The 22875-nt window shown below is 50.9% G+C and overlaps 1 protein-coding gene across 1 annotated transcript in view; it reads left to right on the forward strand.

Moving 5' to 3' along the window:
• The window catches only part of SKAP1 (src kinase associated phosphoprotein 1), a 227683-nt gene extending 205062 nt beyond the window's left edge, over positions 1 to 22621 (forward strand). The window contains exons 11-13 of the mRNA XM_048830422.2: positions 3801 to 3913; positions 21214 to 21323; positions 22236 to 22621. Of these exons, the coding sequence (XP_048686379.1) occupies positions 3801 to 3913; positions 21214 to 21315 (215 nt within the window). The 3' untranslated portion in view covers positions 21316 to 21323; positions 22236 to 22621. The remainder of the gene's footprint in view (positions 1 to 3800; positions 3914 to 21213; positions 21324 to 22235) is intronic.
• The last annotated feature ends 254 nt before the right edge of the window (positions 22622 to 22875 follow it).

Genomic DNA, 22875 nt, shown 5'->3' on the forward strand with positions numbered 1-22875 from the left:
GATCTCCCCTATGGGCCTAGTGACTTACTGCTTTTTAAATGATCAATTTGCCGTCTCTTCTGCCACTCCACTTCCAAGATTCTCTCTTTTTTTATTACCAGGGAAGAGCAAATCCGGGGTAGGGATCTCCAAAGCCTCCTCGACCGAGTAGCGAAAACTGACACAAATAAACCATTGAGCTTCTCAGCAATGTCCTTATCTTCCTTGATTGCTCTCATTAACTACTGATATCCAGCGGGCGCACCAGTTCTTTCAGCAGTAGAGCTCCACAGGAGGAAATAGTCGGTGGCCCCAGTTTCTGTATGAGGATGTCTGCACTGCAATCAGAAGGTGTAATTTACAGCAGGCATAGGCGTATCCAACATACCTTTGATCAAGTTAGCTCACTAAAACGTGCAGAGTAGCTGTAGAGGCCCGGGCTAGCTGCCCCGGGCGGGACTGTGTTCGAGCAGCTAGCCCGTGCCAGCACCACCCATGCCACCGAGGTTACACTGCTATTTTTAGCAAGCTGGTGTGATCAGAGCGCGGCCAGTACCCCTATATGTTCTGCAATCCCACGTATAGACCCTCCGACTTCTTACAGCGTGGAACGTGGTATGTTTCAGTCCCAAATCTCCTTCCCACCCCCACAACATATTGGGAAAATAATAAACCTGTTCTTGTCTGAAGAGGGAAGTACGCTGAATTTGGCCATCACTGTATTTAAACCTCTTTGTCAGTGATTTACTTATAATGATCTGTAGGATCACTAATATTTTAGTTAATAACCTGAGCAATTTCCACCCCCCAAGAAGTTCCATCCTCCTGGAATATGTTTTGTGTCTCCTTTTTCTCCAAAATTGAGTGGCTTTGTGCTCCACCAGAGAGACCCAACAAGTCTGGGGTGCGTCCCTTCCCCTGGTACTGAGTTACTCTGGGCTTCACAGGATTGTCTGCCTTTTAGTTCCCTTAAAAAATATTTTTGCACTCATTCCATTTTTTGCTGCCCCCTGCCGTCTGCCATCCGCTGTTCACTTTGTGATGAGATTCTGCCTGCTGATACTTCCTTTGCTTCGGTTCATAACCGCTGGGTCCTGTGTTTTATACAAGCTTAAATAACCCAACCGCTCCTGCTCTTTCTATTCCCTTCACAATCTTTGCCCTGCCACTAAGTTCCCCCTTTAATATTTTTCCAAAGGATACAGACCTACTTTCTTCCAGCCTTTCTCCTGAAGTTCCCCAAGTCCCCGAGTCATTCTGTTTGTTCCCCGCTGCATCATTACCCATCTCTGTAATGTCCTTTCTCATATTTAAGTGATCAAATCTGGGCACAGATCTCCAGATGTGCCCTTACCATTCAATCCCTTAGACCATATTAGGAACATTTCCTGCAACATGTGCTCAATATTTTCTATTTATGCTTCACAGGCCTGATTCCCCGCCCTGTCGCTCCAGTGATTTCCCTTCGGTGGTTGAATGAGACCCCTTAGCTTCTCGTTTTACTGGAGGTTTTTTTACGCGTATTGGGCCACAGAACTCGGGAGCTCTCAGTATCCCAGTATCTTGATCTACCCCTTTAGAACGCTCTCCTGCCTCACCCTCCATCAGGGAAGTGAAGCTGCTCAGTTCTGTTGTCTCTGCTACTGATTTGCTGAATGATCTTGGGCGAGTCACTTCCTCCCCTTCTCTCTGCCTCAACTTCCCTGGTTGTAAAGTGGGCGTAACGGTACTGCCTCAGACGAAAATAGCTACATGTTATCTCCTCTTCCTGGCCATGAGAACTCTCTCTATTTTTATATAGACCACAGTATGAGGCTTAATTTTTAGGCTTCCCAGGCCTTTGAGGGTTTGTCTACACTATAGGGTAAGCCTGGGGTTCGAACTCAGGCTCAAGCCCAACCCCCCTTCAGGCTACACATGCATCATGTTAACCGGGGTCCCAGCACCGCATAGGGATGGAGAGTCCACGCTTGAACCAGGCCGGCACCAAGGGTTCAAGCCCTATTGCTTTGCGGTGTAGAAGCAGCCCCTCTAGACTCGTGCTCTGGGAGTCCTCCAGAAGTATCCCACAGGCTGACAAGTTTTGCCACACTGCCCCACAAATAAAGGGCTGGAGTGGCCACACAGCGGGAGGACATTAGGAAGTCTGGAATATGGGAGGTTGGACTCGGGCCTATATAATGCAGTGTGGACGCTGGAGCCCTAGGTTGGGATCCAGCGTTCAGCCATTCCTAACCTGGGGTTACAAGCGCGTGTAGACGCTCAAGCCCTAGGCTAACAAACAGACTCTGCCAACTCATGTTCTACTCCCCCTGGGCTGCTGCTGCAGTGTAACCAGACCCTCAGGCTGCATGTTACATCTACCCTTCACGCTGTGGGGGGGCAGGGGTGATGCCAAAAAATAGTGTAGCCATGGCAGCAGGAAGGGCAAGCAACCCTGACGGCGTGCCTGTCCGAGACGCTAGGCACGTACCCGGGCTGCTAGCTCCTCCCACTGCGGCTACTCTCTGTTTGAACAACACGCCGAGCTGGAAGTGTAGATACTCCTTAGAATGTGAGTGTCTCCCTCAGCTGCTTAGTCCAGTGAGAATAAGAGTCCACAGCATTGAGAGAAAGTCCTTTAGCTCAGGTGGACTGGTAGGAGCCTGCTCTGCTCCTCTGTATTCACTGGCTTTGGAGGTGACCGCAGGGGCAGCATAGAATCATAGAAGATTAGGGTTGGAAGGGACCTCAGGAGGTCATCTAGTCCAACCCCCTGCTCAAAGCAGGACCAACACCAACTAGGAGGGAGGTGTCAGTGTTGGTTGATTAGAGGTGGTAGGTTTGGACTTATTCCTGGAGGTTTCATCACATGTCATAATCTTTAAATAAAGGTGAATCTTTAATTCCTGGAGACTCCAGGACAATCCAGAAGGGTTGGCAACCTTAGAAGGGGAGCCCTGAACAATGAAGTGAAACCTCCAGCTTGGTTTCTTGAATCAAGCCGCTTGTCCCCTTCCCCAGCAGCCTCCTCCCAGCGGGGCTGTGTAGATATCTGGCATTACTTCATGATACTCTTCTTCCACTGCCCTGAGCTTGAACCAGCCGCAGCTCCCGTGCTTGGGGCTCTGGGCTAGACCGGGGGCCAGTGTCACCTTTTCTTACTGAAACAGATTTTTGAGGGCAAATGGCTTTTTGAGCAGAATGAAAACTTACCTGGAAAACGTTCCGAGAGGTAGAAACTTTCTGGTTTTTCACCGGTAATAACGTCTTAGCTTTTGATTAAAAGGGGAATGTTGGGGGGAAACCATTCGATTTGCAGTTCAGATTTTAGTCAATATTTTTGGGCTTACGTATCGGGAGGTAGCCATGTTAGTCTGTATCCACAAAAACAACGAGGAGCCCGGTGGCACCTTAAAGATGAACAGGTTTATTCGGGCATCAGCTTTTGTGGGTAAAAAAACCCACTTCTTCAGATGCCGCATGAGAAGTAGGGTTTTTACCCATGAAAGCTTATGCCCAAAAAATCTGTTCATCTTTAAGGTGCCACCGGACTCCTCGTTATTTTGGGGCTTGTCTTTTCAAAAACCTTTTTGGTTTAAAAAAAAAATGGTTTTGAACCCACTTCTTTTTCTTTCCATTTTTAATGTAACTGGAAAATGTCACCTTTTTTTAAGATACAAAATTTTCAAAATTTCCTACAAGAAATAATGGAACTCTTCCATCTGTTCTCATTGGGGCCCACTGCTGAATGGGTTCCTAGTGGCCACTAGAAACCAATCCCCCTGGGAAATGGGGGAACCCTCTGGTAATTGTCCACTGTTCTTAACCCCTCTCTCTAGGCCTTCGCACGAGAGATTATGCAAACTACTACCAAGGCATGTGGGACTGCAGCAGCAACCAGCCCGATGAGCTGTCTTTTCAGCGTGGGGATATCATCTACATCCTGAGCAAGGTAGGGAACAGTTGCACCGTTCCAAAGCTAGGAGGATTCTTGGCCTCTGAGCTTAATGGGCCAGATGTGGAAGTGGCGTCGGTGTCTAGGTGTTTACATGCCCCCGCCCCAGCACTGCAATATCTGAATGCCCGGCAGCAGGAAGACAGCGTGAGCAGCAATGTGAAATGATTGCAGCCCAGCGTTCTCCTGTGCCTTATAGCCTGGAGAATGAGTCATGGAAGGACTTGGCCTGACATCTGGAAGGGAGCCCAGGTCCTTGCTGGCTGGCAGCACAAAGAGAGATTGATGTGTCCAGGTTTCTCTAGTGGCTCGGGGCACTGTGACTTGCTAAGAGCTTATGGGACTGAATCCAGGATAGAGTCAGACCCGGATGGTGCTTCCTGGCCAACAGTATTCTGCAATACCCTGAGAAAGCAGGAGGGTGGGCATGCGTAATAATGCTCCTTTGCCCTTCTGTAGTGCCTCCCGTCTGCACATGGCAGACACGAGTGAATTAAACCTCACAATCCCCCTCTGAAGTAGGTCAGTATCATCATCCCTGTTTCACAGGTGGGGAAACTGAGGCACGGAGCATGGTCGTTTCCTCAGCAAGTCAGTAGCACGTCTGGGAATGGAACCCAGGAGTCCCGGCTTCCAGTCCTGTGCTCTAATCACCGGACAACTTTCCCTCCCACGGCTGGGAGGCGAGCCCAGTGCTGACTCCCCGCCCCTCCCCCGTTGGCTCTTACTGTTCTGTAATGCTTCCTCCCCAGTCCCAAGCATAAGCGCATGGTATTTAAAATGCCCCCAGGCAAGATGTTTCTCCGTAATGGAGTCTGTGTGTGGTGTTTCTCTGGCATTACAGGGGTAATTGAGTTGCTCAGCCAGGTGTGACCGGGCCTTTCTTTGTCAGGAGCATGCAGGTAAATAAATGAACTCTGTGCACTGTGCTGAACGTGCCCGTGGGGGGAGGGGGACGGAGTCAGGATCCTCAGCCAGGCTCCTGTCTAAGGGGGGCCGGGGAGCGGGGTTGCAAGCGACCTCTCGTGTTCTCTCTGTTCAGAAGAGGCCAGGAAGTGGCCGCGGGGTGGGCACCAGCTCCGGCTATGCCTGGTCTGGTTCACAGTGACATTGGAGCGTGTGAAGAGCGTGGCTCTGTCACTCTCTACTGAACAGCTTAAGGGGCATTATGTTTGTACAGCGCCTAGCATGATGATTTGGCCACAGGGGGTCACTCACGACTCAGGCAGGCTGTTCCCAGCCCCTTCCCTGGATCTCGCATCACTCAAGCACCAGTTTTCCGGCAGAGTTAAGTGTTGTCGCTTCCAAAAGGCTCCCTCAACCAGGGATGAGAACATCCTCTCTTGGCTCTGCCGACAGGTTGCCGTACTGGCTCAGGGGGCCTTCCCCGTTGGACCTGTATGGGTCGGCAGGTGTTTTTTGGTCCAAATGCCCAGCACGTGCGTCTATCCCGGGAGGGCTGGAAGCCGGGCATGTTCAGGTTCTGCTGAACCGAGCCCCTGCATCCCTCCAGTGAAATCTGCAGGGGCTCAGCACCTTTGAAAATCTGGCCCCCTGTGACTAATTGGGCAAAACCCAGATATGCCAGGCTTTGCTCTAGTTCCCTTGGTGCTGTTCATTGGGCCAAGCTGGGTCAGAAAGGGAGACACTGCTCAAGGGCTGTGTTTGCATGACCGGGAAAACCCCCTCTTCCAAGGGGAATCCTGAACTCGTGTCACATGATGCTACTGGACCCTTCCTGTGGGCCCGATTCTGGAAGGAGCTGGGCTCGGCCTGCCAGCTCCCACTGGGAGTTGTGGGTGCTCAGCACTTCGTGGGAGTCAGGCCCTTTGGGAGCACAGTCCCATGGATCAGACTCGGTCTCTTCTCTGGAGTACAGCTCACTTCAGGAAGAGGGCACCCCCTGGCCCCGTTCCCAAGCTTTGCTTTCTTGAAAGATTCCCCCAGGCTGCAGGTCTGGATTAGTGTGGGGCCTCGGCCAGGGCTTGGCCCATTTTATTTTTTTGAATAGTTACGCCGTCTGTGTTCTTTTTATAGGGAGGTGCAGCCTGAGCACAGGAACTCCTGCTTCCATCTCCTGTCTGCCACTGATTCCCTCTGTGGGCCCTCGGCCAAGCCATCCTGCTCTCTAAGTCTCACTCTATCCTTCTGTAAAATGGGAATGCCCATTGCCTATTGCTGGGCAGCTGTGAGAGGGGGTGGAGTAATCAGTACGTGTTAAGTTCTCTAAAGGGTACGAGCACTGCTCAGTCCAGGATGGTTATCCAAGCAAAGGATCTGAATTGCCCCAGTATTGACAACTGGATATTTCCTATGGTGGAAATGTGAGTGATCTGATACCCCGGTGATGGGCGTGGTATAAGAAGCAGAATAGAATGCAGCAGAGTAGATGAGGGCAGCTCCGTGCGGGAGTCGCTGGCCGCTTGTTTCTCCCTCTCATTGCCACAAGAACTGGCTGCGCAGAACCTCGTCTGGTCTGATCTCATATGGAGCCCTAACTCTGAGCCAAAGGAATTCACCCAAGGTCTCGCCCTGGTGAGCATAAGGACCCAGTGGAACACCAAGATCCTACAGGAACCTATAGAGTTCCCTTCTTAGCTCTTCCCCTGCTTTTGAGAACCCCATTCAGCTGCTGGACCATTTCAGCCTTCCGCTTCTAGGAGGCCTTGGTTTTAACAGGACTAGCTGAAGGCTTTAATTGCACCGCGGGCTGCTCTGTGCTGGGTCTGAGGGTGAGCGGCCCAGTTGTTTCTTTCTGGCAGCAATTCTTGGCCCTTTCCATCCAGGGCTCTCAACGCACTTTCCGGAAGAGGTCCACTCACTTCCTTTCCCCACCCTTTTGCAGACGAGCCAGCAAGCGGAAGCGACTTGCCCACGGTCGTGCTGGGCGCGCAAGCCAGACGGCCAGATTTTTGACCTCGCCTAGACCCCGGGGTGCGTGGGGAACGACGCCACTGAAATCGGTGGAGTTACACCGGTGTAAAACCCTCCCTGAGAGAGTCAGGACCCTGACTCTCAGCTTGGCGTTCTGCCTCCCAGCCTCTCGTCTGTGGACTCTGTTTGGGAATCGGCCTCTGCTGCCCTCCCTCACCCCCCCACTTCCCTCACCCCAGCGCAGGGAATGCAGCTTGGAACCACGGCGGGGTTTGAACTCTCTTCAGTGGCTCCAGATTGTGACTCTTCCTCTGACTTCCTCACACGTAACCGATGGGTCCTGAGAGTCTCCCTCTCGTAAATTACTTCGCACGACGGACGCTCGTGACCACAGCAGAATGTGGGTCGGAATGAAGCAGGGGGAGGGCGGGGAAAGAAAAGGTGTTTCAAGAGCCTGTTCATTCAGCTGCGTTTTAATTTCCTTTTCAATCTTGTCCCAATTAATTCCCCAGAATTAATCTCATCGAAGCAAACTCGGCAGCGTCGTGGCTGCCGTTTTAGCGGTGCGGTCGCTCTGTCTGAACATGAAATAGTAGCTAATATAAAAATCCATCTGGTGCGTTTGAAACACATGCTGGCTGCTGCTCGGGTCCTGTCTGACATTTCCAGCTTCGACAGCGGGAGGACAGTGATTTGGGGGTGAGCGGGCAATCAGGATTCAGCAACCCAGCATGCTCAAGGAGTGATTCCAACCTTAGCTCTGGGGCGCAGGACACCGGGGCGGAAATGCTCTGATCAAGTTTCCAGGAGGGGATGTAGAAACAGGGTCCCCACGGAGCACACGCACAGAGGGGTAGCGTCATCTAGAGGTTAGGGCAAGAGACTGTAAATCAGGGAATCGGGATTATATTCCTTGCTCTGGCAAGTGACTCGCTGGGTGTCCCTGGGCAAGTCACTTTGCCTTTCTGTGCCTTCGTTTCGGGATCTGTGAATTGGGGCTGTTGCTACCTACTCGCCTTCCAGCAGGGGTGGTGAGGCTTGATTCATTAACATGTGCAAGGTGCTTTGAGATCCTTGGTTGGAAGGCACTAAAGGGGGTGAGGGGCATTGCTATTATTGTGTTTTCTCTGCTTCCGACCACATGTCTAATTGTCTGTATAGTCTGTCGTGGCTGTAAGTAACCTGAAGCAACCAGGTGAGCCGCTAAACAGATCAGTGTGTCAGGTCCCTTCCCTCTGAATCCAGGAGAAGCATGTGCACCCCTGAGAGAGGAAATGGGCAGCGGCCATGCCAGAGGCCCCGGGCATGGGGCAGGGAAGCCGGGCCTTCTCTCTGCAGATCCGGGTTCTGCCGAGCTCCAGCTGGTGTGCTTGGCATGAGTGCCGCAGTCCCAGCCTGCCCCTTGGAAGTGGAAGGAGTCCAGCGGCAGTGCACCGATGCCTGCTAATCCCCAGGACGGGCGTAGCCTGCAGGCGTCCGGCGTGCATTGCCTGATCTGCAACAGGATGGCACCGGCATGGTTCGACAAGCACCGGGCCTTTTCGCCGCCGGCACCGGTACTAACGCGGGCTGTCTTATTGGTACCGCAGGCCAGAGATTTGTTGCTCCAGTTCTGGCACCGGGAGTGCCGCGGGGGCCTTCACCGGACTCCCAGTGCTGTGACTGTTGCCAGGGCTGGTCCCGTTACCACTTGGAACCACTCTGGGCCTGTACCGAACCTCCAGCGTCGCTCGGGCCCTGGGGCATCCCGGTGCCATTGTGCTGCACGTCTGGGCCGCGTGACGGGCTAGCAAAGCGAGGTTCCGCTTCCCCTCCCTTTTCCCGGCAGCTAAAGGACGTCGGTCCCCTCTCCCCCGGGCCGGGTGATTTGTACGTTATGATAATTATTTGAGCGCTGTGAGACTTCCTATTTTAAGTGGACTTAGTTGGATGTGACACGCAGCCCATAAAACCGGAGAAGTTAATTCTCTCAATTGCTTGAAATGAAAGTGTATTTGGGGGGGAGGATGTTTTTATTCCTTGGACCCTGGAGCGAAAGGAGGAGTTTGGTGACATCTAGTGGCCCTTTTTGTCACTTTCCAACAACTGTACTTGGTGGGGGTGGGGGTGCAGGGGGGGTCTGAGTGGCACAATGAACCTGGTTGCTGCTTGTCAAATAGCTATTATCCACCTCTGACCTAACCGGAGGGGAATGGTATCTGCAAATCTCTCCCCCACCCCACCCCCACATATTTATTATGGGCTGGGAGGGGGAAGCGGAAAACCGCCCCCGGTCCTGTGTTAACAAGCCGCCGTGCGCCGTGCTGTGATGACGGAGGGCTGTGATGGCGATGAAGGGGTTTCGCGCCCATTAATAACCCCGATGGGAGGCTATCGAGTGAGGAGGGATGGGGACGGGATTTGGGGTCAGCTGGAAGGCAACGGTCATACACCGGTCAAATTCAGGCGAGGGCTATTCCTTCTCCCCCCCTTCCCCCCCGACAGGAACCAATCGTCTAGAACAAACCCCTGGCAGCCTCATTCCTCCCAGGTAATTTTTATAAATGAGGGGACACCCATTCCAGAAGAGGACAAAAGCCAGGCAGCACAATGACACATCTATGATGCCCCCGCTGCCCAGCGGCCATTTATTATAAACCCAGAAAGAAAGAAAAAGAATAAACCCCGACGTTTCCACTCGGGACACTCTAGCCAAACCCCGCTGCATGGGTCCTCCATCAACACCCCACCTATTCTGGAGCCTAAGCTAGGGTCCCGATAGCAGGGCTTTGTCTTAGATAGGCAATATTACCTCCCCATTCTGATGTTTTTCCCCCCTACCCAGAGCAGGTATTGGAATAGAGCTAGAGTCTGCTCTCGATTGCTGTGGAGGTGCTCCGGATTTACACCAGCGTCCGTGTAGAGCAGACAGAGCAGGATCTGGCCTTTACTCTGGTCTACATTGGTGTAGGTTAGATGAGAGCATGTTCTTTGCGGTTCACCCTGCTGCCCCCAGGAGCAAAATGTTCCTCCTTTCCGTGGAGGATCGTGTGTGTCGCTGGGAGCAGAAATTCATCCCCGATCTTGGGGTTCCCCTGATAGAAGTGAGATCGGAGTGTGTTCTTTGCTGTGCATTTACGCCGCTGATCAAAATCACAAACACACACACCAGCCTCCCTTTAAGTCTGAACATGACCATTTTCCAGGAGCGTACCAAAGAATTTACCCAGAACTGTGCAAACTTTAGCAGCGCTCTTGGGTTCATCTTCTGAACCACCAGTGCATTTTCAAACTCCGGCTTTTTTTTTTCCTTTTAATATTCAGACCATTTATTTTGTGCTGAATTTTATAACAAATGCTGTTAAAGACTTCGTCTTTGACAGAGGTAATAATAAATTCACTGTTTAAAGACAGTAGCTTAATTCCTTACACACTCCAATACTGCACAGAATAAACTATATTCATCACTGAGTAATTTTTTACCACATAAATCTTTAAAACTAACCGTTGTAGGCTGTTGAGGCTGAAATATTGTGAATTTATTAGATATGACCATGTAGTATTGGATTCAGAGGTTTCCATTCGAATATATTACAGAGGAAATTTGTGTCTTTAAGTGTGACAATCCTTCTATTTTCTGAAGCCAGCATTATAACCGGCAGCTTCTCCCGAGTCAACTCTGCCTTTATTTGACAGAGATTTAATAATAAACCTTTTGCTAATCTGCCAAAGAGGGTGGGGGTGACATTTCATTCAGATGCCCTGTTTAAAATGTGTGGCAAAAAAAGCTTTTGTTTCTAATCTAACAAATGTCCACCGATTCCCGGTTTTATTTCTTAAAAGGAGGACGACATTTTATCTGGGGTTGCCAAGATGGAAAAATATTCAAGGAGGGTGTCATTTTCAGAACCATCTTTCTTTGACAATAACTTTTACATGACTTGGCTGTCTTTTTTTTCTTTTTTTAACTCCTGTGAGAGTTGGTTTGTTGTTCTGTTCTGTTGGTTCATCAGCAATAAGTTGGACAATGGAAAAATTTAATGTGAAATCCAAATTACACACACACAAAAATAGATCATAAACACTAAAACTTACACTGATTTGTCCAATATGCAAGGGAGGGAAACCTCCTTTTGCAGGGTCACAAAACTTATTTGTAAATTTCTTTTCTTAATTGTAGCCTGTTGAGCTTCTGTATTTAAAACTACATTGTTGTTTCCTCTGATAGTGTAAAATATCAGTGGAAATCTGTTTGTTAGAGAGAGAGATAATTATAAAACCATATCCCGGTTCATGAGGCGCGGGTAACATTTAAGCCAATTGATGTGGTAACATTTAAAGCAGTTATATTGCAAAATGTCACGTATGGTCTAGTTTCATTAGAGAGAAGTTAATAGATTGATGGCATTGAAACTCCCATTCCTGGGAATAAAATAAGTTTGCCTTTGCCATAACTCCTCTCCGTCCATGGCCCAAAAAACTCAATCAGCTCCGCTCCCCTTGATCACAAATGAAATTTCCAAAAACTTCTCCTGCACAGAGCCAGTAACAAATCAACAGTTTAAAAATTAAAAGCTGGCTATTAACTACTAAACAAAAGAGGCAAAAAAATCCCATGGCCATCAGTATAATTGTTCAGACGAGCCCAGGTTGAAAGATAAGAATAAACACACACAATTAATACTCAGCATAGCCCACTTATGATCAAAAGAATTCTCTCCTCTGTCTGAGAATGCTTGTAAACCATGAGTATTTCAGAGTCAGCTTCTATAGTGTGTTTTTCCCCCCTTTTTCTTTTCCACACTGCTCCATCTGTAAATGAACAAACATCTTGATTTTATAGCCCTTTGCTTTGTAAAACTGAGAAATGGAGGGGTGGGGGGGATACGCTGGATGCCTAAATAAGACTTTAATTCCAAATTCATTTACGCTATAGCGATGAAGTTGTCACAAACCATAATGCAGTATTTAATTAAAATAACAGAAGTGTATCTAGATATGTCCTGGGGTAGCTATCACCAAATTATAGCCTGTGCCATCCGTATTGTATTTATGAAACAGCAGCTTCGAAGGTGCAGCTGAGCTGATACAGAAGAGTAAACATTTAAACCATTGTTCTCACAAAAGCTGCCTTTTTCTTTTCTTGCCTTAGTTCCCCCTTGCACTTTTCCCCTTTTCTGATTCCTCACTAGTTCACCAAGATCATCTTTATTTCAACTGTCTGTGTGTGTGTGCGCGGGGGGGTGTTTTCCCAGTGTTTTTGATCCCCTAACTCCTGGTCTTCAACTATTGACCTCCAAACTCCTGTCGCTCTGAAATCCCCTCCCGTCTGTTGTCATGGAAAGAGTTGTGAGCCCGGTGTCAGAACAGAAAATCTCAGGCAGAACTTGGATGTGGGATTCCAAGAGGGTAGGAAACGAATACATTTTTTAAAGCCACTTTCACGCGCGTGTTTTTGTCTCATCTCCTACAGATGCATAAAGTGCACAGACTTGGCAGAATTCAAGTTTTCCTTTTTATTTTTAAATGATTTTGACAGATAATAGCGATGTTTCTTTTTAAGCATTGGTTTCCATTTTGGTCGGGGGGGGGTTTCCCCAATTTTCACAGTTACAGGAAATTCTGGGGGAGGTCCTCTGGTTATTTAACGACCGTAGATGTTGAGATTAAAAAAGTAAAAGCTTTATAACCGTTAACACTCTAATTGTCAAGATCAGACATCCAAAAAGACAAAGTAAATAGCCTTGAATCAAACTCTAATATGTTCTCATTCAGCACTTTTTGTATATTTTGTTGATCATCTGTGGAGCAATTTTTTTCCATCGGATTGTGTGTGTACAGTGAAATTCACTTACCAACATTTACGACTAATAATCTAATCCTTCCAACCCTGACTGCGAACAGTATCTCCTACGCACTGCTCTCTAACTGTATGTGTGCGCACATACACACTTGACAAACATCTCTCTTTTCCACAACAACACAGTTTCTGGAGTCCCGTTCACCTCCTTGTCTGCAAAATGATGTTTAGTTTAAGGTCCCAAATTAAAAGGAAATAAACAGCAATCATAAAATGACCCTGGGAATTAAGGGAAATGTTCCCATTTGTTACTGGTCTTTGTACTTTTCAACTGCTCAAACCATATGTGAATAAAACAGGGGCCTTTTCAAGTTCCTGAAAGCTAAACTTCTAGACTCTATTCCCCCTGTAGCATCACTTCTGTCTCATTCAGTTTGCCAGCCCCCAGCTTCCTTTGTAAATTCTCCATCCCTCTCCCTTCTAGGATCAGTAATTACAGGTAGTGCCTTATCTCCTCCTCTTTTTTCCACACAGTCTTATAAGATCATCAGAAGAGTTATGAACGAAACAGAAATAATTGCAGTGACCTTTTGAAAGGAAGTGGCCCTGGGGGTTACTGAATAAAGATATTTTGATAGCACTGATCTTCTAATGGGTGCTCTCTCTTTTTTTTTTCCCCTCCCCTTTCCTTTTTTCAGCCGGGGGAATCTGAAATAAATGGCTCCTTTTACACAAACACACACACACAGAGAATCATTTCAAGCCCTCTTCACAGGTCACGCACAAAGTTTAACGCTGGTGACTGCTAATTTTCATCAGGCCCCCATGTTTGGGACTTTCAAGCTGAATCTAATTGGCGGCAGAACACATTGAGAAAATCGAGTGTGCCGTAAAGCAAATAAAAATCTCTCCCTTTATTATTTTTATTTTCCCTCATGGGGAGGGGAGAATAGAAGGGGGGGGGCGGGGGGAAGGTGGAAGGGGAACCAGCCGCTCCTGCCTCTCTGCCCTCACAACTTTGCCATTAAAGTTACACCTACAGCTAAGAAGTTTGGCCATGAAAAATGGTCATTTTGTTTCCCCTGCTCAAAGCACGTTATTAAAATGCTAATTTAAAAGAAAAAGGAGTTAAATATCTAGCAATGGTGCCGTCTAATTGCAGCCATAATGAGCTCTCTAAATGTGAGTGCCCCTGACACACGGAGCATAAACAGCCAGCAAACAGATCATTAGTACCCGCGTTCATTTATTCTGGCGACCTTACTATGACCCCACCGAGGGTCGGGTAAAGAGCAGGTGGATCCGGCTGTGACACCCCCCTCGGGGGATCCAGGAAATGAAGCTATAAGCAGCTGCCATGGCAACACCTATGTGTGCAGATGATGTAACACACCGGCAGGCTGGGGGCGCCGCAATTGGGACGCCTTGTCCACCCCGCGCCCCTCCTTTGCCAGCGAACGAGCCTGAGCGTTCAATTCTTCCGTTCTTTTCACGCGCAGAGTTGCTCAAAGGGAGCCCGATTGTTTGTTTGTTTTTTCTTCCCCCAGCTGGAGGCAGGTTTGGGGGGGGCCTAGCGCAGAACGGGACCTCGTGTGTACACGCGTGGCCCCAGCTCCACGAGCCAGGGGTACCAAGCACTTCCAGCAGATGTTGAGCACGCCCAGTTTCACCCCCTTTTCAGAGGGAGGCCAGGCCCCCCCCCCCCCGGTGAGGGGTCCTAAGCGTGCAGGGGCTGAGCATCCTCTCGGCTTTGGTGGGATGTCAAAGGAGCTAGGCACCTCTCAGGATCAGGCCCCGAGCCAGCCCCTGCAACCAGCTGCCCCCCACCTGATATGGAAGTGATGGGTGTAAAAAAAAGTAATAATAATAAAAAAATGTCGACTGTCTCGCATTTAGTCTCTCTTCTGCTGTACACTGTGCACGCATTATGTAGATAAACCTCAGCTCCCCCCCCAGGCATGGGGATCATTCAAGTTTTACAAAACAGGGGAAACTGAGGCACGTAACACTGTGCCGTAGCTGGGAGTGGAACCCAGGAGTCCTGACTCTCAGCTATAACCACCCGACCCTGCTTCCTCTCAGCACCTGGGATGGTACCCGAGAGCCCTGACTCCCAGTCCCCTGTGCTTTTCCCGGCTCTAGGAGGACGTTCTCTGCCAAAGGGCTCAGTCCTGTGGTCGCGGGCGGAACCCACTGTGGATTGGGCCTGCAGGCCAGCCGAATAAAAGCCGTGCCTGAATGAGAGCGGCTGGGCAGGAGATTAATAAAAACAATTCTTCGGAAATGATTTTCCTCCATTCCAGCCTGTTTGGTTCTAAACAGTCTCACTAATCACCTTCACTTTTTCCAAGGGGCATGGAAAGACTGTCCCTGGAAATTATTTTGAAATAAAAAATAGCCCAAGCAACACCCTGTCTCTCCCCCCCCCATACCCCTGTTCTTCGGGGGGGCTCCCCCCAACCCAGTGCACTTTAGATGAACCTGTGATATTGTAGCAATGGCCCTTGAAGTGCAGTGGGGAGGTGATTTAGGAGAATATTAAAGGCGATGTGGAGATTCGAAGGCGTCTCTCTCAGGGAGAGCTGGAGAAATACGCAGCACAGATGGGCTGAGCAGATTAAACATTTCCGTCACATTGTTTCCAAATTGTGTTGCTGTGCCTGAGGGTTGGTACTGCGGTCAAAGCGCGGCAGAATGGTGCAAAGCTGTGAGCTGCATGCTTTATGGAATAAATATTAATACTGCAGTTTCACATGATCTCACAATCCCATCATCTTGGAAATGGGGCAGCCGGGGTGGTCTCCAAATTCAGCACTTCCCCCCCTTCCTTTTTTCTCTTGCAAATGAAAGTACCTCTCCCTCCCTCTGCTTCGGTGTGCACCTCCTGCCGCAATTACAGAGCTGCTTTGCAAGTCTTTCCTGCAGCTGTCTGTCTGTCTGATCTAGCTGGGTTCCTACACGGTACCTCGTGTCATGCTATCCATGGGCCTCCTAAAATAGCCCTCGCTTGCCGATCCGGAGTACATCTGCACCTGTGTAAACGCAGAGTAGCTCCTTTGCCTTCCATGGAGTCGCTCTGGATTGACACCACTGTAACTGGGAGCAGAGTTTTAACCTGGCAGACGACACCCCCTGCGGCTTGCATACGCAGAAAGACCACGGGCCCATCTGATTCACAGTCAGGCAATGTCCTTGGGCCTTGTGCACCCATCTTTATCTCTGGGCCAAATTCATCTGTGGTGCAAGTCCAGGGCCCGGGCCAGGGATGAACTGAGCTTATTGTCGCAGGCCATCGAAATGGAGGGCGTTGCACAGATGATTTTTTTAAGTTCCCTGCAAAATCCTGACCTCCTCCTGCAGGCAAAGCTCCCGGGGGGGGCAGTCATGGGGAGTAAGCATGTTCTTGCACATCACAGGCCTGGGCAGTGGCCAATCCCTTCCTAAATTCTTCTGGTGCTGTCCAGCATGAACTGGGCTAAGCCCATTCACCCCAAATGGCAGCTTTTCCCAAGTGGGGATTGCAGCATTTCATTTGACGCCCTCCCTTGCTACCTCCCGTATTTCCTACGCTCCGACCGGCCATCACTTTGCTTTTCCCATCCGCGTGTGTTCTTGGGCCTGTCCACCTCCCGCCTGCAGGAATTCATTTAACAAGTTCCTGGCAAGAGCAAATAAATAATGGTTGGGGGGGGTCAAATTTAATCATTCATTTTTATTGTGCTTTATCTGAAGAAAGGTTGAATAATAAACAAGAAGGGGGGGAGGAGAAAAGGATGGTTTGCTGGGCGCCAAAGTAACGGGGAAGCCGCCTCCCGGTTTAGCACAGCACCGAGCCTTTGACCAGTCCCCTCTTCCTCTGAGGAGATATCCGATAAAAGTCCCCCATGCTGGGAAAACATAAGTGAGCGCTTTCTAAATAAACAGTGTCTCTGAGCAGTTACTGGGCATCTTCCGCTGGCTTCAAGTTTTGAATTCCCTGAGGGGGAAGGTAAATTTTAAATTTCAGAGCTAGCTTCTGCTCCGAGCCAGTTTTCTAGATAAACAGATATATAGCTGACCTGGTATAAAACTCCCTGTGTCAGCTGACCCTCTAATAGCACAAGGCATGCCTCACCTATGAATGAGGATCCTCCATTTGACTAACAATAATGTATGACACACACACACGCTGATAATGGGGCCGAGCAATCATAAACCGATAAGTCCCTGATTGATTGGCTTTTCCTTGGGCATCCATCAAAGCATCATTGATCTTCTGTGCGAAGGGGGGCTGATTGATTGTGTTCCTGAAGGAGGCACGGGTTGTTTACGAGGCCGGGCAGAAAGCACGTGGATGTCGGCCGGGGCCAGAGGCCGGGGTGAGGAGTAAATATTGCCGGCTCCACTTTCGGTAGAAGGAAAGGAAAGGAAACGTGTGTATTTCGGGGACGGCGGGGGGACGCTCACTCTGGAGGAGCAGATGCTGTCTTTGCAGCCATGTTAATATCACGTTAGCGTTCCCCCGACGACCCTAGGAGGGGAGCCGCCCAAAGATGCAGCCCCAGTTTCAGAGTCCAAGCAACGGGCTCGTGGCTAAAAGCACCGGCCTGAGAGACAGGAGATGAAGGGTACTGTTCCCCACCTGTCAAAGAGGGACAACAGCTCTGCCATTCTCCAGCAACTCTTTCTTGCTACGTATCCGTGCGGCACCCAGCACCACAGAGCTGTCCTCTCGCCATACAAATAAGAAGTTCTCCTTCCACGCCGGAAGCAGAAGATCCCTCCAGGAGTGGAACCGGATGTGTGGGGAAGCCCCTGGCTCGATGAATCTGGAGGATTCATTTGCCTCTTGCCCCCGCCTGGTTCTAGGGCCCTGTAGGGTGGGGCTGGGGACCCATTAGCATGAGACCGGGAATTAAATTAACATTGGAGGCTGGGAAACCCCAACAGGTCTTCGCCTGAACTTTCAAAGGCCAAGGCCAGCTCCTTAGCTGCCATCAGTCGCCGTAGCCCCATTGAAGTCAACAAGGCTACGCCGATTTACAGCTGCTGAGAATCTGGCCCGGCCATCTCATCTGTGCCCAGGACAGGGATGGTCATTCCAGGTCATGGCTGAGCTGCCTTGCAAGAGATCACACAAATAGGAAGCAGCGGGAGTGGCTGGAAATTAAAATGCGGCAATCATGTAGCAGGGGGGCTCCAATCACTTTTTTCCAGGCTTATGAGGAGCAACCTGCTGCTTCCCTCCCCCGACACCTACTGGCAGGGCATTTGCAGCCCCATGGAGGGATTCAAGGCCCTGTGACCGGCGGATCGCTAAGGAGGGCCGTGATGTTTGCGCGGCCATAAATGGCAACAGGGAAACCACCGGAGGCTGATTCAAGCTGTGAAATATCCCGTGCTGGTGGCCGTGGTGTGTTTTCGGTTATAGAATTGGCTGCTTCTTTTACAGGGGGAAGGGGGGTGTTTGTTCTCCCCTTGCTGATGGAGATTAGCAGCATCAATCCTTTTACGGCCCAGCGCGCAAACCTGCCGGCTGCCGGTTATTGGAATGAGCGTCTGTTTCAGGGGCGCTCGTCACCGCCGGTCGCAGGCAGGAAATGCAGAGAGCTCCAGGGCCGGTGGAGTGGGCCGTCCTGCTGGGAGCGGATCTCTGAGTTTGAGGGAGGAGGTCTCAGGGCTGAGAGCAGAACTGGGGCCTCCTGGCGCGCCGAACAGGTGCTTTTTGTTATCTGTGTGCACCGAGCGTCGTCCTGCAAGGGGTTGGTGGCAGTGTATCCTCTTGCCCTGGGATGAATCAGAAGGGACGTGTAAATCAGCGGGGTTAAACAGGTGCGAGTAAGAGGAGGATTGAGGCGAGGAGGGGGAGGATGTTGACTCCCTGGCTTGTAAAGCAACCTGGGCTCAGTTGCTGACTGTGACCGTGTCACTTCCTCGTCCGTTGCCTCAGTGGCCGCACCTGTACAATGGGGCTACATGAGGCTATGCAAAGTGCCTGGAGATCCTCCGGCCAGGTGCACTGTGGTGTTGAACCGCAGGTGTGTATCGCCCTGCAGGGAGTGTGCGTGTCAGACCCCATCTCAGCAGCTCCAGGTGCCTGTTCACCACCTCCTCAACGCAACGAACGTCCAGATGATTGTCTCAGCTAAGTTCTTCCCCCCTCTCCCCCCACCGAATCTGTGCAAGCACAGAGCACGCAGGCCCTGCTGGAAGTTGATGAGGTAGATTCCAGGGAAACAGTCCTCCATCGCTCTCTTCCCTTGCCCCAGAAAAACCCAGCTGCTCAGCACCCCCTAAATCCAGGCGTCAGCATCTTAGTAAATTAGCACCTCCAGACGAGAGCAGGGTTCACTCGGTGCCGGGCTTTGGCTTGCTGTGCCAATGCACTCCTCGTTTTAATAGTTTAATAAAAATTAGCATAATTAACAAACATCTGTATGATCCAGAGTGGTGCAATTTGGCACTTGGAAACGAGGACTTAAACATTATTGCTGGGAGTTTAATGTTGTTTTAATTCTTTTTGGCACTGTGCAGTGGAATAAACGTTTGGTGCCGATAGTTCTCGACTGGCTCTCATTTGCATTTTCCTCCCTTTGATTATGAGCAATTGCAAGCTCCCCGGCAATTCATCAAAGCAGAAATTATTTTAAAATACCTCGTGGTGTCCGGGCTGAGGCGTAGCTGCGGTGGGCAGAGGAGGGATGGGACGGGGAGGGTTGGATTGCTCCATTCATGCGTTGGACGGCTCTCTGACCAACCGCCCACCCCTTCCAGCCAAAGGTCTCCTGGGTGGGTTAGTTTCCTCCTGCTGCGAGTGCAGATCCCGTTCATTTCCGCACTAAGGCAGCTGATCATCCAAAGCTTTTTTTGCTCCTCTTTTGCCGCAGGATTTTCCTTCCTGTTTTGAGAGGGTCGCAATGCGGCCGGGGGGGGGGTCTTTCATCGCTCTGGAACCTGGCAGGTCTGCTTGGCTCAAAGGTTCTGCAGCGTCTGCTGCCACACGGCACCCTGGTGAGCACATCGCTTGCGGAAATCAGCCACCCTGCCAGGTGTTTGCTCCTGTCTCGCACTCGCAGCTGGGAAGCTGGTTAGCCTGCGGTTGGGGAGGCCGTAGGAGAGCTGGGTTCTATCTCTCACCCTCTCTAACTTATCGTGTGCCCCTACCCCCAACCACGGCCCGTCTGTGCCTCAGTTTCTCCATCTGTAAAATAGAGACGTAATTCATGCTGTGCAGGGGATCAGCACCTGGGCTCTAAGCCTCCGTGCCTCAGCACCCAAACCAACCGCTAGCCAAAGGGTTTAGGAGGAAACGTCCCGTGTGAAAATTCATCCCACGTGGAAACAACCCGCTGCAGAATTTGCTGCACCTGCTTCTGAAACAGCTGGGGCTGGTGGCTGTCGATGAAAGCATACCGGGCGAACTGGGCCATGGGTGAGATCCTCTGCGTCTATGCACTGCTTAAATCCTGCCTACGCCCTGAAAAGGGGGCTTAAGTGGAATTTCGGGGGTGCCTAGAACTTGTGCTCAGAGGCCCTGACTTTCTGATTTGCCCGGGGGGGGAGGGGTAGCTTGACCCCTGCTCCGCCCCAGGCCCCACCCTCACTCCACCCCTAACCCCCAAGGCCCACCCCCTCCTCTTCCCACCCCATTCTGCCCCCTCCCCTGAGCACGCCCTGCCCTCACTCCGCCCCCCTCCCTCCTGCACACCGCTAAACAGATGATCCTCAGTGGGCGGGAGGTGCAGGGGGGAGGGGGAGGAGCTGATCAGCAGGGCACCTGCGGAGTCCGTGCCTATGCTTGGGCTGCCCCTCTGTGCAAGGTTGAGCGTCACCCTCCTGTTTGCAAAGTGCTGTGAGATGCTTGCCTGGAGAGCCCTCCCTCGCTCTACGGTATTATTCGTCTCTTCTTGATGTATTTCATGCTTCAGGGCTCCAGCCAGTCACCTGTCGGGGTCAGGAAGGATTTCCTCCCTCCCCGTCTAATTTTTTGGGGGGAACGGAGGGGTGGTTCTGTCTCCTTCCTCTGAAGCATCACAGATTGCCCACAGCTGAATGTGGGACACTGGAGGGGGGGGACGGGGCTCTGGGTTGGCGCCGAGCGTTCCCTCTCTGAGGTGCTTGGCTGGTGGGTCTTGCTTGGATGCTCAGGGTCGAACTGATCACCATAGGTGGGGCTGGGAAAGAGTTTTCCCCCAGGTCAGATTGGTAGGGATCTTGGGGGGGGAGGGGAAGGTTGCCTTCCTCTGTAGCATATGGGTGTGGGTCACTTGCCAGGATTATCTGGGCCCATCTCACTATTCGGTGCCCTACCAACAGTGGCTCCTCGGTCTCTCCTGTTCTCTGCCTGTGGCACACGAGAGTTTAGGCTCCTGAGGACTTTTAATACTTTGGTCTAATTCTGGTTGCTGGCCTTAGTCAGTGATACGTGTGTAAATTAGGCTGTAAAGGATTTGCCTAAGGAGTCTGTGGCAGTCAGGAATGGAACCCAGGCTGTCTTTCTAGTGATTTAACGGTGACCCCCATCCTCTCTATCTAAGATCCTAGAATCGTAGGACTGGAAGGGACCTCGAGACGTCTTCTGGTTCAGTCCGCTGCACTCAAGGCAGGATTAAGTTATCTCGTCCAGGATGTCCAAGATGGGCCCTTTCTTGCTTTGTTTTCTCAGGAATACAACATGTATGGCTGGTGGATCGGCGAACTGAACAGCGAGGTGGGGATCGTCCCAAAGGAATACCTCACAGCCGCCTACGAACTGGAGGAAAGATGATCCTACAGGTAAGAGGCATGCTGCTTTGTGATTTAACTCTTCTCACTTCTTCAGAGATCGCTCCCCCACCCCGGCCCTCGCTGATAACAAAACTGTCTTGCCAGGAGGTCTGAGATGTCTGTCCAGAGGCTGGGGCTGGGACAGTCCTGGGGTATGTTTTTAATCTTTTGTGAAGATCGACATGGAGAAACCTGGGAGGATTTTGCCTTTGGCTCCATCTTCTGGTCTTCACCTTACACTGGAGCTAATGAGGCAGGAAAACCATCCTGGCGATTCAAAGACCGGGTAGCGTGGGGTGGGAGGAATTAGCCGTTGACGTTCAAGGAGTGAGGGCCGGTTCGAGCCCAGGACTGGAGAATCAAGGATTCTGCATTCCACTCCCAGCTTTTCTGTGACCGTGGGCAGGTGTCTGAAGTGAGTCCAGCTGTGACCACGAGCCAGGGGCTTTGCAATGGAAATGTCCCTGACTTTTTTCAAGTGCTTTGAGATCCATGGATGAAGCACAGAAAAGGGTTGTTACCTTCGGGTCAGATGGAGCCAACAGCAACTCAGAAGATTTTGTTCCCAGAAAACATTGTCTCTTGGTGGTAGTCATAACAGTACTTAGCAGAGCATTGGCTACAGATCACTTTTCACACAAGGATCTCAAAGCCTTGTAGAGAGGTGGGGAAACTGAGGCACAGAGCTGGGCGATCACACTCCGAGTTAGCTGCAGAGCTGGGAGTAGAACCCAGGAGTCCTGACTCCCAATCACCTGCGCTAACCAGTGGCCCACACAGCCTCTTGCTGAATCAACTGGTGTCACCTCATCCCATGCTGTGAGTCGCTGTGCGTGCATCACGCAGCTTGCTTGTGCCATGGTCACGCCCTTTTTCATCTTCTCCTTGCCAATATTCACTCCTGTATCTCTTTCCTCCTAGACCCCCTGGTGCCTCTCTCCCCGACATACTGGACAGCAGCCCCCAGCTCAGTGTCCTCTCCCCTGCTGCCCCTCGGGCACCTATGGAAACCTTCTCCACCTCCACGTGAAGAGACTCATGTCCCAGCACCCACGTCGCTGCTGATGTTTCACAGAGCCCCCCGTTCGCCCCTGAGCCCGTTATCGAGCTAATGTGCCCCCCCACTCCAGATTCCATATGATCGGCCTCATTTCCCACTTGATTCTGAATGACATTTGTATGTGGCTCTTACCCCAGCTGGCGAGACGCCTGAGCAGTCGGCCAACGCAGGGGCCAGTTTTGTTTTCTTTTGTGAGCCGGGGGTGGGGAAAGACCCAAAATAAAGAGATTCTCTTTTCGTTCTCACAGTTTCTGGCAGCATCTCAGCTTCCCTGTAGGCTCAGTCCCTGGCTCACTCTGTGGCTAGATTCGGCGATCAGGGAGGAGAGACGGGCGTGTGCCAGGAGAGGACACGACACTGGAACTGGCCTTCCCTCTCCGGCCCTGGTAGACCCCAGCGCAATAAACCAATTCTGCCCATGACCAGCCTCTTCCGATAGGAGCTCCATCAGCTCCTGTGTGGGGCTGGGAGGACAGGTTCTCTGTGCTTCCCCTATCTCTG

This window comes from Caretta caretta, chromosome 27 (genome assembly GCF_965140235.1).
Source record: "Caretta caretta isolate rCarCar2 chromosome 27, rCarCar1.hap1, whole genome shotgun sequence".
In the NCBI taxonomy this organism is placed as follows: Eukaryota; Metazoa; Chordata; order Testudines; family Cheloniidae; genus Caretta; species Caretta caretta.